This window comes from Delphinapterus leucas, chromosome X (genome assembly GCF_059928025.1).
Source record: "Delphinapterus leucas isolate spDelLeu-1000000601 "Yukka" chromosome X, BTC_Dleu_Yukka2, whole genome shotgun sequence".
In the NCBI taxonomy this organism is placed as follows: domain Eukaryota; kingdom Metazoa; phylum Chordata; class Mammalia; order Artiodactyla; family Monodontidae; genus Delphinapterus; species Delphinapterus leucas.
Window position 1 is genome coordinate 90,486,954 of NC_143150.1, and position 17,382 is coordinate 90,504,335.

Sequence of the window (17,382 nt, forward strand, 5' to 3'; positions counted from 1 at the left end):
AAACCAAGCCCTGCCTTTAACACTTTGCTTAGAAATCTCCTCAGCTAAATATCCAAATTCATCACTCACGACTTCTGTTTTCTACCCAAGAGAACACAATTCAGCCAAATTCTCTGCCACTTTATAATAAGAATCACCTTTCCACTAGTTTCCAATTATATGTTCCTCACTTCCATCTGAGACCTCACCAAAAACACCTTTAACACTCCTATTTCTACCAACAGTTTCTCTGAGGCAATCTAGACATTTTCTATCAAGCACCTGAAAATCTTTCCAGGCTCTACCCATTGCCCAATTCCAAAGCCACCTCCATGGTTTTTGTAGGTATTTGTTATGGCAGCACCCCGCTTCCCAGTACAGAAAGCTGTGCTAGTTTCCTAGGGCTGTTGTAACAAAGTACCACAAACTGGGTGGCTCAGAACAACAGAAATTTATTGTCTTGAAGTTCTGGAGGCCAGAAGTCTAAAATCAAGGTGTAAGCAGGGCCATGCTCTTTTTGAAGGTGCTAGGGAGGGAACTGTTCCATGCCTCACTCCTGGCTTCTCGTGGCCTCAGGCATTTCTTGTCCTATAGATGCATCACTCCAGTCACATGGTCATCTTTTCCTTGTATGTCTTCACATTGCTTTCCCTCTGTGTTTCTGTGTCTCTGTGTCTAGATGTCCCTTTTTTATAAGGATGCCAGTCATATTGGATTAGGGCCCATCTAATGACCCTGTTTTTGCTTGATTACTTCTGGATAGACCCTATTTCTAAATAAGGTCACATTCAGAAGTAGTGGGGGTTAGGGCTTCAACATATTTTCTTTGGGGGGGGGCCACAATTTTACCTATAACAAGGTCCTTGTAGGTTCACAGAGTGGCTCTGCTTACCCAGTGAGAGAAGGTGGCTATAGTTCTCCAGCATCACGTCCTGGTACAGGCGCCTTTGAGTAGAATCCAGCTGCTGCCACTCCTCTCTGCTGAAGTCCACAGTCACGTCCTCAAAGGACACTGACACCTGTAACAACACAATCCCGTTCAGGGTGACATGGTCAGCATGGCGGGATAGGGAAGAGATAGAAAATTGTTTTTAGTAACTTTTACCACAATATCCCATAGGGTATGCCTATTAAATACCTACTTATACATAATGTACAGAATACAAATATCTAATTGGAAATTTCTGCTATTCATTGTGTACAACACTCAGTCTTTCTTTCTTTTTTTTTTTTTTTTTGGCATGCGGGCCTCTCACTGCTGTGGCCTCTCCCGTTGCGGAGCACAGGCTCCGGACGCACAGGCTCAGCGGCCACGGCTCACGGGCCTAGCCACTCCGCGGCACGTGGGATCTTCCCGGACCAGGGCACGAACCCGTGTCCCTTGCATCAGCAGGTGGACTCTAACCACTGCTCCACCAGGGAAGCCCCTCAGTCTTTCATTTTTAAAAATAATATTTCTGTACAGGATTTGAACTTGATCCTATTTTGTTGCTCATTTTAATGGGAATTTGTGTTTTATAACTTTTAGAAGGAAGAATGTACATTTTTTTTCACTTTACATAGCTCCCTCTACTGCTGCTTTCATTTAGTCTTCAAAAATATAGCCATTTTCTCTTGATGCCTTTTTTTTTTTTTTGGCCAATTTTAATTTAATCCATAGTGGTCAGAAAACATACTCTGTATGATTTCAACATATGTTCTATCCAGAAGAACGTTTCATGTGTCCCTGGAAAGGACTGCATATTCAGTTATTGGTGGGTGCAGTTATAATATATAAATCAACTTGATTGAGTGCTGCTGAAATTTTATATCACTTTACTCATTTGTCTTCTACTTGTTCAGCCAATTATTTGTCAACTTTTTGGTAAAAATTGACAGGGAGATGTTAAAAGTTTATATGGCTATGCAAAGGAACTAGAATACACAAAGCAAGGATTAGCATGGAGGATTTATACTATGCAATGTTAAGACTTACTTTAAAGCTACAATAATCAGACAGTGTGGTATTGATCTAAGTACAGACACATATATCAATGGAACAGAATAGAGAATCCAGAAACAGATCTGCACACATATGGACAACTGGTTTTTGACAAAGGTGCCAAAGTGATTCAATGGGGGAAAGGAAAAGTCTTTTTTAAAAATTGTGCTGGAACAAATGGATATGAGTTTTGGAGGAAAAAAACAAACCTTGACCCACATCTCACACTATATACAAAAATTAACTTTAGTGTTCTCACCACACACACATACACACACACACACACACACACACACACACACACACTCAAACTAAGCAACTCTGTGAGGTGATGAATGTATTAAGTAACTCGATTGTGGTATAAAAACAAATATACAGATCAACAGAATAGAACAGAAAGCCCAGAAATCAACCCACACATATACAGTCAATTAACTTATGACAAAGGAGCCAAGAACATAAAATGGGGAAAGGACAGTCTCTTCAATATATGGTGTTGGGAAAACTGGACAGCCACATGCAAAGGAATGAAACTGGAGCACTATCTTATACTACATGCAAAAAATAACTCAAAATGGATTAAAGACTAGAACATAAGATCAGAAATCACACAACTCCTAGATGGAAACATAGGTGGTAAGCTCCTTGACATAAGTCTTGGAGATAAATTTTTGGATTTGACACCAAAGGCAAAGGCAAGAAAAAACAAAAATAAACAAGTGGGAATATACCAAAGTAAAAATCTTATGCAAGCAAATGAACCCAAATTTTTGGATTTGACACCAAAAGCAAAGGCAAGAAAAAACAAAAATAAACAAGTGGGAATATACCAAAGTAAAAATCTTATGCACAGCAAATGAAACCTTCAACAAAATGACACAGCAGCCTACTGAATGGGAAAAAATATTTGCAAATCATATATCTGATAAGGGGTTAATATGCAAAATATATAAAGAACGCATACAACTCAACAGCAAAAAACCCAAAAAAATCTGATTAAAAAATGGGCAGAGGATCTGAACAGACATTTCTCCAAAGAGATATACAGATGGCCAACATGTACATGAAAAGGTGCTCAATATCACTAATCATCAGGGAAATGCAAATCAAACCCACAATGTGCTATCACCTCATACCTGTTAGAGTGGCTATCATCAAAAAGACAAGAAATAACAAGTGTTAGTGAGAACACAGGAAAAAGGGAACCCTTGGGCACTGTTGGTGGAAATGTAAATTGGTGCAGCCACTATGGAAAACAAGATAGAGGTTCCTCGAAAAATTAAAAACAGAACTAGGTATGACCCAGCACTTCCACTTCTGGGTATCTATCTAAAGAAAATGAATATATTAAATCAAAAAGGTATCTGCACTCCCACGTTCACTGCAGCATTATTTACAATAGCCAAGATATAGAATCAACCTAAGCATCCATAAGTGGAAAAATGGATAAAGAAAATGTGGTGTGTGTGTATATACACACACACACATACATACACACACAATGGAATATTATTCAGCTATAAAAAAGAAGGAAATATTGCCATTGCAACAACATGGATGGATCTTGAGGGCATTATGCTAAGTGAAATAAATCAGACAGAGAAAGAAAATTCCATATGATCTCACTTATATGTGGAGTCTAAGAAAAACAAAAAACAGAAAACAGAGCTCACAGATACAGAGAACAGTTGGTGGTTGCCAGAGGCAGGAGTGGGTGGTGGGTGAAATGCGTGAAGGGGTCAAAAGGTACAAACTTCCAGTTATAAAATAAATAAGTCATGGGGATGTAATATACAGCATGATAACTATAGTTAATAATACTGTATTGCATATTTGAAAGTTGCTAAGAAAGTAAATCTTAAAAGTTCTCATCACAAGAAAAAAATTTGTAATTATGTATGGTAATGGATGTCAGCTAGACTTACTGTGGTGATCATTTCACAATATATACAATATTGAATGATCATGTTATATACCTGAAACTAATATAATGTTATATGTCAATTATACCTCAATTTAAAAAAATAACCAAGTGGGGCTTCCCTGGTGGCGCAGTGGTTGAGAGTCCGCCTGCCGATGCAGGGGACACGGGTTCGTGCCCCTGTCCGGGAAGATCCCACATGCCGCGGAGCAGCTGGGCCCGTGAGCCATGGCTGCTGAGCCTGCGCGTCTGGAGTCTGTGCTCCACAATGGGAGAGGCCACAACAGTGAGAGGCCCGCGTACCACAAAAAATAAAAAAAGATAAAATAAAAAAAGGCATGGACTTCCCTGGTGGCACAGTGGTTAAGAATCCGCCTGCCAATGCAGGGGACACGGGTTTGAGCCCTGATCCAGCAAGATCCCACATGCTGTGGAACAACTAAGCCCGTGCGCCACAACTACTGAGCCTGCGCTCTAGAGCCCGCGAGCCACAACTACTGAGCCCGCATGCCACAACTACTGAAGCCCGTGCACCTAGAGCCCGTGCTCTGCAACAAGAGAATCCACTGCAATGTGAAGCCCATGCACCACAACGAAGAGTAGCCCCTGCTCACCGCAACTAGAGAAAGCCCGCACACAGCAATGAAGACCCAATGCAGACAAAAATAAATAAATAAATTTATATAAAAAAATAAGAGGCAGAAACTTCCCAAATATGGTAAAAGACATAAATTTACAGATTCAAACAGGATAAATCCACAGAAAACCACACCTGTGCACAGTGTAGTCAAACTAATGAAAACCAAAGAAGAAAAGAAAGCAGCCAGAAAACAAACAAAAAAAGACATATTACATACAGGGAAACAGTGATTAAAATGACCACTCAGTGCTCAACAGAAGAAACAGAGGTCAGAATACAGAATACAAACTACAAACTTTTTAAATGATGAAGAAAATAAGTTTTATCTGGCTGGGCAAATTTAGGAGTGCCTTGATAAGTTCTTCATGGCTTTTGGTTCTACCCTCTGTGTTTCGGGTCCCACCCTCTGAGCCATCTTTCCTATTTCATGAAAGGTTGAAAGGTAGCATTTCAGGAAAGGTAGCAGAAGAGTTTTCTCAGTCTGCTTCCTACCGGTAGAATTTTGAAGGTCTGACATCTTTCCATTTTTGTATTGTCTCTATCCCTTTAAGTCTAAGGTGGTAGTGTTTCTGTTCATATAATTTGCTCTAAAATTTTATGAGTTGTCTGTGAATCTCACTGGGTTCACTCCCTTAGACGAAAAGTGCACCTACAGATCTGTTTGAGATAAGCCATTCTTTATCTTGGACTCCTGCTGAGAGGGCTGAGGGAAACACTCTTAAGCTTCCTAGAGGCCCTCTTGCTTGATTGAGATCTATAAGGCACTCTTAATCTCTTCAAGGGGAGTTTTGTGTGGCTGAATGCTCTGGTCCTCTGATCTGAGGTCTTAAGAAAAGGTTGTATAGTCACATCTTTTGCTTTATTTCTAGATCATATTTTCCTGATAGTGTTTCAGAGCTATTTCTTTTTTTTTTTTAACATCTTTATTGGGGGTATAATTGCTTTACAATGGTGTGTTAGTTTCTGCTTTATAACAAAGTGAATCAGTTATACATATACATATGTTCCCATATCTCTTCCCTCTTGCGTCTCCCTCCCTCCCACCCTCCCTATCCCACCCCTCCAAGCGGTCACAAAGCACCGAGGCGATATCCCTGTGCCATGCGGCTGCTTCCCACTAGCTATCTACCTTACGTTTGTTAGTGTGTATATGTCCATGACTCTCTCTCGCCCTGTCACAGCTCACCCTTCCCCCTCCCCATATCCTCAAGTCCGTTCTCCAGTAGGTCTGTGTCTTTATTCCTGTCTTACCCCTAGGTTCTTCATGACATTTTTTTCCTTAAATTCCATATATATGTGTTAGCATACGGTATTTGTCTTTTTCTTTCTGACTTACTTCACTCTGTATGACAGACTCTAGGTCTATCCACCTCATTACAAATAGCTCAGATTCGCAGAGCTATTTCTTAACTTTAGAATCTTGTGCTATCTGAAGAGGCTAATAATTTTCAAAACCATCAAGTCCTGGATCCTTTGTGTTTGACAGTCTTTCTCTCAATTTATCTCCTTTCATATTTTGCTAAAAGCAGCAAGAAACTTGATGCCTTCAACACTTTTCTTGGAAATATTAGATAGATCACCAAGTTCATGAAGCACAATTCTCTACTTTCCACATAACTGCAGATGACAGTGTTGCTAAGTTTCTATCACATAAGCTCCTCCAGTTTCCAAAACATGTTCTTCACTTCCTTTTGAGCCTTCATCGGCATCCTATAGTCCAAATTTCAACTAATAGTCTATTCAGGCAATTTAGTATTTCTCTAATATGCTCCTTAAAATCCTTCCAGCCTCCACCCACATCCAAGTTTGAAAGATATTCCCACATTTTTAGGTGTGTTATGACAACACCCTACTCCCAGTACCAAAATCTGTGTTAGCTTTCTATTTGATGCATAGCAAATTACCCTAAAACTTAGTGAGTTACAACAATATCCATTATTTCACAGTGGGTCAGGGGCCCAGGTGTGGCTTAAATAGGTCCTCTCACTTGGGGTCTCTCACAAGGCTGCAATCAAGATGTTGGCCAGGGCTACGTTCACCTTGAACACTGACTTGGAATGACCCACTTCCAAGCTCAGGCAAGTGGTTGTTGATTACAGTTTCTCGAGGTCTGTTGTACTGAGTGACTCAGTCCCTCATTGACTGTTGGCCAGTGGCTGCCCTCAGTCCTTTGCCACGTGGATCTCTCCATAGGGAAGTTCACAACATGGCAGCTTGTTTCATCAAAGCCAGCAAGCAAGAAGAACCAGAGAGAGTGTGTGCCAGCAAGATGGAAGTTACAGTCTTTTATAACCTAATCACATAAGTGACATCCCAACACTTTTACCTTATTCGGTTTCTTAGAAGCAAGTCACTAGGTCCAGCCCACATACAAAGGGGAGTGGATTACACAAGGGTATGAATACCGAGAAGTGGGGATCACTGACAGCCAACTTAGAAGGCTGCTTACTAAAAAAAATCAAAATTTGCATGAAGCAGATAAATTTCGAAGGAAATTTATAGCTTTAAATGCTTATATTAGAAAAGAGTCTAAAATCAATGACCTAAAATTTAACCTCAAGGAGCTAGAAAGTGAAAGACCAAATGAACCCAAAGAAGGTAAAAGAACTAGCAAAGATCAAAAAAATTAATGAAATAGAAAACAAATGACAGAAAAAGTCAACAAAAAATTAATTCAAGCTGTATTATCGACCTAAACATAAAAACTAAAACTAAAAATGCCCCAGAAGAAAACATAAGAGAACATCTTTGCAATGCTGGGACAAGCAAGGATTTCTTGACATAGTAAAAAAAGCAACAACCACAAAAGAAAATTTTGATAAATGGGACCTTATCAAGATTAAAACTTCTGCTCATCAAAAGATGTCATTAACTCATAGACATACAGAACAGACTTGTGGTTGCCAACGGGGAGGGGCAGTGGGGGAGGGATGGATTGGGAGTTTGGGGTTAGCAGATGCAAACTATTACATACAGAATGGATACACAAGGTCCTACTGTAGAGCACAGGGAACTATATTCAATATCCTGTGATAAGCCATAATGGAAAAGAATGTGAAAAAGAATATATATATGTATAACTGAATCACTTTGCTGTACAGCAGAAATGTTGAACACAACATTGTAAATCAACTATACTTCAATAAAATAAAAATTTAAAAAAGGTGTCATTAAGAAAACAAAAAGCCAAGACACAGACTGGGAGAAAATATTTGCAATATGTATACAAAACACCCATATTAAGAATGTATAAAGAACTCCTACAAAGCAAAAAGAAAAAGACATGTAACCCAATTTTTTTTTTTTTTTTGCGGTACGCAGGCCTCTCACTGCCGTGGCCTCTCCCGTTGCGGACCACAGGCTCCGGACGCGCAGGCTCAGCCGCAATGGCTCACGGGCCCAGCCGCTCTGTGGCATGTGGGATCCTCCCAGACCAGGGCACGAACCCGTGTCTCCTGCATTGGCAGGCGGACTCTCAACCACTGCACCACCAGGGAAGCCTGTAACCCAATTTTTTTAAATGGGCAAAATATTTGAACAGACACACATGAAAAAGACATACCAATAAAGCATATTAAAAGATGTTCAACATCATTAGTTACAAGGGAAATGCAATTTAAACTGCACTGAGATAGCACTATACACTCACTTTCAAAGCTAAAATTAAAAAAAGCTGAAAAATTGCTGGTAGAAATGTAAAACTGAACTATCACTTTGGAAACTTGTTTGGCAGTTTCTTTTCTTTTTTTTTTGGCTGTGTTGGGTCTTCGCTGCTGTGTGCGGGCCTTCTCTAGTTGTGTTGAGCAGGGGCTACTCTTCATTGTGGTGCCCGGGCTTCTCATTGTGGTGGCTTCTCTTGTTGCGGAGCATGGGCTCTAGGCACGCGGGCTCAGTGGTTGTGGCACGTAGGCCCTAAAGCGTGCGGGCTCAGTAGTTGCAGCACGTGGGCCCTAGGGCATGCAGGCTCAGTAGTTGTAGTGTGCGAGCTTAGTTGCTCCACGGCATGTGGGATCTTCCCGGATCAGAGATCGAACCTGTGTCCCCTGCATTGGCAGGCGGATTCTTAACCACTGCCCTACCAGGGAAGTCCCTGGTTTGGCAGTTTCTAATAAAGTTAAATATACACCAGCCTGTAATCTGGCAATTCCATTCCTTGGCAGATACTAAAAAGAAATGACAACAATATATCCTCAGAAAAATTCCACAAGAATATTTATAGCAGGATTTATCATGATAAAAAAACTAGAAACATTCCAAATGTTCATCAGCAGGTAAATGCATAAACAAATTATAGCATATTCATATAACTGAATATTCAGCAATAAAAAAGAAAGAGCTACTGGTAGAACAAACAACCTGGATGGCTCTCAAAAATTTACAAATAGAAGCCAAACACAGAGCCAAACACAAACCCTATGATTCTATTTATATGACAATCAAGGACCAGCAGGGCTAATCTATAGGGATTAAAAATATTAACAATGATTGCCTCAGGGGGAGGATATTGACTGATTAAGCGGGAACCTTCAAGGGTGATGGACATGGTCTATATTTTAATTTGAGTGATGGGTATACATATTTGTCAAAATTCATTAAACTATACCATTTAAGATATGGGTAATTCAATGTCGTTCAAATATAACTCATTTCAAAAAACACACAAAAAAGTGCATATTATAAATATATTCAGGGTACAATGTGGGCCCCAAAGAGAAAACAGTTGATTCTACTGGGGATGTAGGTTTAGGTTCCATAGAGCTGGTACAGTTTAAACTAAATCCTGGAAAAAATAAGTGTGATAGAGATAAGTGAGGGAAAATGTTTTCCAGAAAAGACGAAGAAATTGGTGTGGAGACAGGAAAATACACAGTAATTAAGGAAAGAGCGAACAGCTTTGTGAAAAGGAGAGATTATATAATATGTCAAGGAGGCAATTATGAGAAAAAAAATCCAAGGAAGTATGCTGGAGTCTGATCATGAAATAGTATGAATTCTTTTAGTAATAGATCACCACTGAAGTGTTTTAGTTTTATATTTTTAAGTTAAAATTTATATTTGGGAATAAAAATTCATAATAACAAATTTTTTATAAAACTGCCACACAGGAACACACCTTAAGATACCACTACATGCTTCACTTACTTAGAAAAAGTTACAGACATAGTCAAAACAAATAGCTCTCATTTATAAATGTGAGTTCCTTTCTTTTAGCAAAAGAAAGCTCACAGGATTCTAAATAATTCATGGAACAAAAAAAGAAATTTAAAAATATTTTTAGCTGAATGATAATTTAAAATGACATATTAAAAACTTTATTGCACAGCATGTGGTTTATTTCTGTAATCATTCCTTGTGCTCTTGAAAAAAATATGTACCCGGAAGTTGTTGGTTACAGTGCTCTATATATTTTTGTTGGCTCAAGTTCATTAATTATGTTGTTCAGGTCTTTTATATCTACTGAATTTTTGCCTGTTTTTTCTTTCAGTAACTGAAAGAGGTATGTTAAATTTTCCACTGAGTATGGATTTGATTATTTCTCTTTTTTTTCTCCGTTTATGTTTTATTATCTTGAGGCTATGTTATTAGCTGTGTACAGATATAAAATTTTTATATTGTTTTGTTAAATTGGCTCTTTTATATTATGAAATATCTCTAGTAATACATCTTGCTTTAAAGAAAAAAAAAAAAAAAGAAAGCTCACAGGAAATGTCAGACTGAAAACCAGCAGGATACAGCGATGCAGGGACAGCTCAACACCTCCTGAGCTAGAAGGCTCGGAGCCAGGCCTCCCTGGCTGGGGGCTGTGCTGCTTCTCCTCTCTGGCCTTCAGTTTCCCTGGCACCAAAGGAGGGAAGACTGGATGACTGATAAAGTCCTGGGTGCCATGGTCCATTCATTTCAGAGAACAGTATATGATCATAACAGTATCATTCTCCTTTGATTGTAAATGTCAACAGAATACAACTTAACATGCTGAGAAATTTTACTACAAAGAGTGCTATGATTTTTCCCATACTCTGCAAAGGATGGATGAGGGCCCATATTATCAGGCCACACTCACTGCTTATATTGGAAAATGAGGAAATGCTAATGAAATTGCTTTTATGGGCTGACATTCATGGATGGCAGAAAGGGGCGTTCCAGAAGGAGTCCAGGATTTGCTCTTCACGAGTATTTCAGCTCCCGGCCAAAGCTCGGTGGCCAAGTGCACACATGGGCACACCCATGCCCGCGTGCAGTCTGTAAAGGTCACTGAGCATGTGTTAACCTTGAAGGGGAGAGAGAAACCTCAGTATTTTCCAACAACACTCCAAGCCTCTTGTAAATCATATTCAAATTCATACACTTAGGCATTAATTTACATACTTAATTTCTGACAGGCTGACAACCGCAGCCCTTCTCCCCCTCAGTGTAAAGTGAGAAGTGAACTGTTATTCAGTGTATCCGTTACATTGGTAGTGGTGTTAAGTGTATTTTATATAATGTGCTATCTACAAAAAGGCAGATAAGAATTTGATCTAACATCCAGTTAAAAGCCATCATTGAAAAATTAAAAAAAAAAGAGTGCTATGATTTTTATTATGACTCTCGCCATCTTTGGAAAATTTCCATTTCAGAAGTTTGATTTGGTTCACTTTCTTGGAGCTTCTTGCCTTGGGAGCATCCTCCACGCACACCAGTACCTATGAAGATAATTAGCCAGCATTCCTTTTCCCGAAGCCGCAGTCTATGGCTCTGCCTTCATCACATAGGCTGCGCTGTGTCCCTGTTCAACCTCCAACTATTCTTCTAATTACAGAGTGCCCAGATGCTTGATTTACTGTTTCTTCCTTACACCTCACTGTGTATTCTGCAAGTTGTATTTTAGTATGTTCCTACAGAGTTTCTTCAATTCACGCTGCTATCAGTGTGATCAAAGTTTGAGGTTTTGACATAAGAGCCCTTCAGATATTCTGTGGGAATGCGAGGCCCAGCAGCTAGTGGGAAGAGTTGCATTTCAGCACCTTATAGTCCTAACTCTGTCTCCCTCTATTAATGTTGCATTTAACCTTGAGAGCGTCAACTTAGTTTTCTCACACATTTTCAATTAAAACATTTAGTTCCTTTTTCAATACTAAACATGATTTTTTCTTTTAACAACAAAGACATGCATCAAAAAACCATGTGCTCAGAGAAGTGATGTAAAAATACCATTGTCTTATCTCCAAATACTAATTCTAAGATCAAGGTCTTCAAGCCTTTGACCACGCACATGGATCACCAATTTCTAGGATACATTATTCCACATCATCATTTCTATAGCTTGACAAAAATCATAACACATTCTCTGATACAACAACATATCCATATCAATGAAATACATTACTGCAATGTTTAACTTCTTCCATAATTCCTTGAAAATCTGTAGCATAGCATAAGCACTAAAACTTACTAATTATGAGAGCTGTTAATTTACAATCCTCTCATAATGACTGTACCACTATCCATTTTTATTTATTCTTAAATTCAATTTCAACTACCTGATTGTGTCTGAAGTAGCTTCATAGTAGTTTTATTTCTATGAAAGTGACATGTTTCCAAGTATCACCTGGGGGATTAGATTAGATTTAAATGAGAGAGGAAAATATAGTATCAGTTACACCGTTTCCTCACTTGGCATACAAATTTTAAAAAATCATCCATTTCTTTAGTGATTAAAAATAACAGTTCTTTTGTGAGCATAGACACAATACAAGGAATCTGTTTCTTTGCGTGAAAAGCAGAATCAGTGGAAAAGGACTCGAATTCTATCGCTAGCTTTCGGTTAACCCAAATGAGAGTATGCATAAGCTCAAGCTTGTGAGCGTACTGATTCAGCATTGCACAAAGTGACTGGATGAACCAGGATCCGTCCTTTGAATTTCGCCAGGAATAGTAACCAGGTGCTGTAGAATATGCATACAAGAAGTCTGCCTCAACCGGTATTTTCTGACAGGCCGTGTCATCCTCAACACCACTGTCTGTCTCCAAGCAGCTAAAACATGGCTACAGCCACTTGGGATGCTCGCCACGCACCTGTGCCCTCGTGCGGGATTTGGGAGGCAGAAGCGGCCTGCAGTTTTAACTCAGAAATTGTGAAAACCAAACCCCAAACCAACCACGCTAGCTCTTGCAGGGTGGGAAGCGGCCAGCAAGCCCAGCTCCTTTGGTGTTTGGCCTGCTCCTTGTTTGGAAAATTACTTCTCTTTCTAGTGAGAACAGGAAGTCGGGTGGCCCAAGTAAAAGGCGAGTGAGTGAAGTGTTCAGAACGGTACCGTCACCCTCGTTTTGGGAACTGATACCCCGGGCTGGCACCCCCCTCCCTGAACTCTTTTTTTTTTTTAACATCTTTATTGGAGTATAATTGCTTTACAATGGTGTGTTAGTTTCCGCTTTATAACAAAGTGAATCAGTTATACATATACATATGTTCCCATATCTCTTCCCTCTTGCATCTCCCTCCTTCCCACCCTCCCTATCCCACCCCTCTAGGTGGTCACAAACCACCGAGCTGATCTGATCTCCCTGTGCTATGCGGCTGCTTCCCACTACCTATTTTACGTTTGGTAGTGTATATATGTCCATGCCACTCTCTCACTTTGTCACAGCTTACCCTTCCCCCACTCTTGCACTGTTGGTGGGAATGTGAATTGGTACAGCCACTATGGAGAACAGCATGGAGGTTCCTTAAAAAACTACAAATAGAACTACCATATGACCCAGCAATTCCACTACTGGACATATACAATGAGAAAACCATAATTCAAAAAGAGTCATGTACCAAAATGTTCATTGCAGCTCTATTTACAATAGCCAGGACATGGAAGCAACCTAAGTGTCCATCAACAGATGAATGGATAAAGAAGGTGTGGCACATATATACAATGGAATATTACTCAGCCATAAAAAGAAACGAAATTGAGTTATTTGTAGTGAGGTGGATGGACCTAGAGTCTGTCATACAGAGTGAAGTAAGTCAGAAAGAGAAAAACAAATGCCGTATGCTAACACATATATATGGAATCTAAGAAAAAAAAAAAGGTCATGAAGTACTTAGGGGTAAGACAGGCATAAAGACACAGACCTCCCTGAACTCTTCACACAATAAAGCTCACTCCTGCTGGCCGTGGCCATCTCGGGCACGAGAAAACCCTCGCTGCGTGAAATGAACATAGCAAGCCTGACAAACCAAAATCTTAAAAAGAAAAAAAGTATACAGCAGCAAAACCTCAGGACTCCTGCACCACACCTGTAACCTGCCCACTTAGTAAATAAACAGAACATCAAATCACAAAAGCTACGCAAGGGGTAGGCCACCCTGGCAGAGAGCCCGACCCACAGCAGGGCGGAGGGAGCAGGTGCGAATGAGCTGGAAGGGGCGAGTCTCCCACTTTGCCCCCTTGGGGCCCTCAGTCCTAACACTGCACTGGGAGCCTGGGTTGATCCGGCCACGTAACTCTCAGCTTCTTCTTGTGTTTCACTCTCAGCTTCTTCTTGTGTTTCTAGTAAGGGAGGAAGGCGATGGCTTCAATCCCTTTGCCTCCGGGTCAGAAGGCAAGATCCTCTGAAACCCAGGTGGACAGGACATGTGGGAGGTTGAGCGTCTTCTCCTGGTTGAGGATGGGCGCACGGGCTCTTAGAGAAAGTCCGCTGTCCGAGCGCGTGATCCTGAAGCTTCTAGCACCGACAGCTGGCTGACTCCTTTCCCCTCTCCCTGGGGAGGCAAGGAGGCCATGGAGGTGGGAGAGCCCTTCCCCCATTCCAGCCCCCAGAAGTGCTTTACCAAATTCACTGATTAGCTCTAGCAGTTTTCTGGTAGCATCTTTAGGATTCTCTATGTACAGTATCATGTCATCTGCAAACAGTGACAGCTTTACTTCTTCTTTTCCAATTTAGATTCCTTTTATTTCTTTTGTTTTCTCTGATTGCTGTGGCTAAAACGTCCAAAACTATGGTGAATAACAGTGGTGAGAGTGGGCAACCTTGTCTTGTTCCTGATCTTAGTGGAAATAGTTTCAGTTTTTCACCATTGATAAAGGCATTTTAAAGACTCTCACTACACCTACCAAAGAGATGAACTTATTCAAAACATATTAAAGAGATGTGCTATCTGTCAGCAGAATTCTTTACAGGCCACTCCCAAAGTAAGCACCAGAAGTTTTCCCCAACCAACTTCCCATCCAACAGGAACTGCTGGCACTTGGATTTCATAGAAGTAATGCTTGCAGAACATAGGAGGCTTTGTCTACTTATGGTGTGTATGATGTCAGAATGGCCTGAAGTTTTCCTCTCTTCAAAAAGCCAGTGCTCAGGCAATGGTATAGGTTCCCTTAATAAACGTAATTTCCACTTTGGGGACACCAGAGCACGTTGAATCAGACAGAAAAAGTCAATTTATTTCCACTGCTGTTCAAGAATTACAAAAATGTCTACAGATTTCTACAAGCTATCATATAGCCTATCATTCTTATTCCTGTGGACATGTACAGCAAATGAATCAAACTCTAAAGAAACTCATTGGCCAAGATTCAGCAACCAATTAGGGTTAAAAAGGCCTACAGCTTTACCACTAGCTTGTTAAAAATTAGAGCAACCCTTGCCAGCAAGCATGAAATCACTCTCTTTGAACTTATGTTTAGCAGGCCTATGAATTTTGGTCTGAGACCATGTCCTGTGCCTAATTTAACTGAATCTTCCCATAATCATATTCAATTCTTAAAAGGGATTCTCTCTTCCCCAGAAACCCTGAGACATAAAGTCATAAGAACCTGGAAAGACCCCCTGGAAAGTCTGCCACCTCTATCAAAAGGGAGATTTCATCTACATAAAAGAGTCCCAGGAAAAGACAGGCTGTCACCACACTGGGAGGGACCTTTCCAAGTAAAAGAAAAAATACAGTTGGATTCATGCTTTCCCTATGAAGCCAGTACCTCAGGAGGACTGGACTGTCGCTCCCACAGAGAACTTGAAACTTAAGTTTTCTAGAGTGACTGATACTGGTATTGAGCTCAACTGAAATGAGGTTGAAGAGTAGCAGAATATGTCACTTTGGCATAAGGATTATTTTGAGCTGAATGCAGTTGAGAAGCAGCAGGTACAAGAAAAGCTCCCTGTCCTCCCATTTGCCTAAAAGTAAGATATAAATTTTCATGGGAGATTGGGACTGACATATACACACTACTATATATAAAATAGATAACTAATAAGGATCAATGAATAGCACAGGGAACTCTACTCAATATTCTGTAATGACCTATATGAGAAAAGTATCTAAAAAAGAGTGGATATATGTATATGTATAACTGACTCACTTTGCTGTACAGCAGAAACTAACACAACATTGTAAACCAACTATACTCCAATAAAAAATTTTTTAAAAAGGTATAAATTTTCAAAGGTGTCTCTCCTCTCCTCTCTCCCAGGAAGGACAAAAGTTAATCACGGGAGGCAACTTTAGACCCTATCAGCCTGGGGATGGCACCTACATAACAAACTTTATTAACTAGCCTTTATCTACCATTAGCCTTCTCCCATATATTTATGTTCCCACAGTATGCTGCCCTTGGAAACCTAAAACTGCTTTCCTTTGTCCTGTCGTTTCCCCATAAATTTATTGTTCTTTGCTGAAGATGCTATATAAGCCGGAATTCTAAGCCACCGTTTTGAGTGACTCATTGTTCCCTGGGTATCTCCCATATATACATGAGGTATATAAGTTAATAAACTTGTTTTCTCTTATTAATTTATCTTTTATTAAAGGGGTCTCAGCTTTGACAGGGCGAGAGAGAGTCATGGACATATACACACTAACAAACGTAGTAAGGTAGATAGCTAGGGGGAAGCAGCCGCAAGGCACAGGGATATTAGCTCGGTGCTTTGTGACAGCCTGGAGGGGTGGGATAGGGAGAGTGGGAGGGGGGGAGACGCAAGAGGGAAGACATATGGGAACATATGTATATGTATAACTGATTCACTTTGTTATAAAGCAGAAACTAACACACAATTGTAAAGCAATTATACCCCAATAAAGATGTTTAAAAAAATAAAAAAATAAAAAAAGGGGTCTCAGCCAAGAACTTAGGGTAGAAAGAAAATTATTTTTTCCTCCCCTACAAGCAAACATTACCATTCTCATAGACTGCCTTGCTGTCCTAGTCACAGCAGAGTTATTTCAACTACCTAAGAATCAGATTTTACTAGAAAACACATATTACACTGCTTTTTTTTTCTATACTCCAAGTAATGGTCTCCACAATTACATATTTCTAATCAACTCCATATTGTATTCTCAGAATAGACATGATCTGGACTTTTAAGTCAAACAAGTCAATTATTGGCAGAGTAAAGGTGGAACCATATTCATTAGTAATTTTTTATAATACCAAAGTAAAGTAACTAATATGCATCAAGATACTCCAGCCCTAAATTTGACACAAAAATGTTTTAACTAGTTTGACTGGAAGGATTGTTATAGAAGAAAGAACTCTCTTAACTATACTACAATCAAGAGAACTGTAGGAGTAATCCTACTAGAGAACTGTTCTCTTGCCTTTACTATGGTAAGGGTTTGGTTCAATAAGACTACTGATATCTGTAAAGATAGTGATGGTAAATTACATCATACAAACTGGTGAGAATCCTATCAACAGACCCTGTAAGATATATATAAACAAGATCTCCCTACTACATTTGGAACATGGCAATGCCCTGAGTCTATTTTAATAGCCCCTAGGATTATAGGTGGATAGTTTCTCTTAATATATCTGAGGCTAAAATCAGTCTTCACAACTAGACTTGTATCCCTGAGCCCTCCCACTATGGAATCTGTTTAAGGGGCCTATT

At 39.9% G+C, this 17,382-nt stretch overlaps 1 protein-coding gene across 2 annotated transcripts in view; it reads right to left on the bottom strand.

Moving 5' to 3' along the window:
• Positions 1-17,382, bottom strand: part of ZNF81 (zinc finger protein 81) — a 59,357-nt gene that overhangs the window by 28,433 nt on the left and 13,542 nt on the right. Inside the window, exon 2 of one of the 2 annotated variants that reach the window (XM_022563830.2) lies at positions 872-998. In XM_022563830.2, the coding sequence (XP_022419538.1) occupies positions 872-998 (127 nt within the window). Of the gene's footprint in view, positions 1-871; positions 999-17,382 lie in introns of those variants that run through there. The other variant, XM_089904984.1, reaches the window with a different exon arrangement.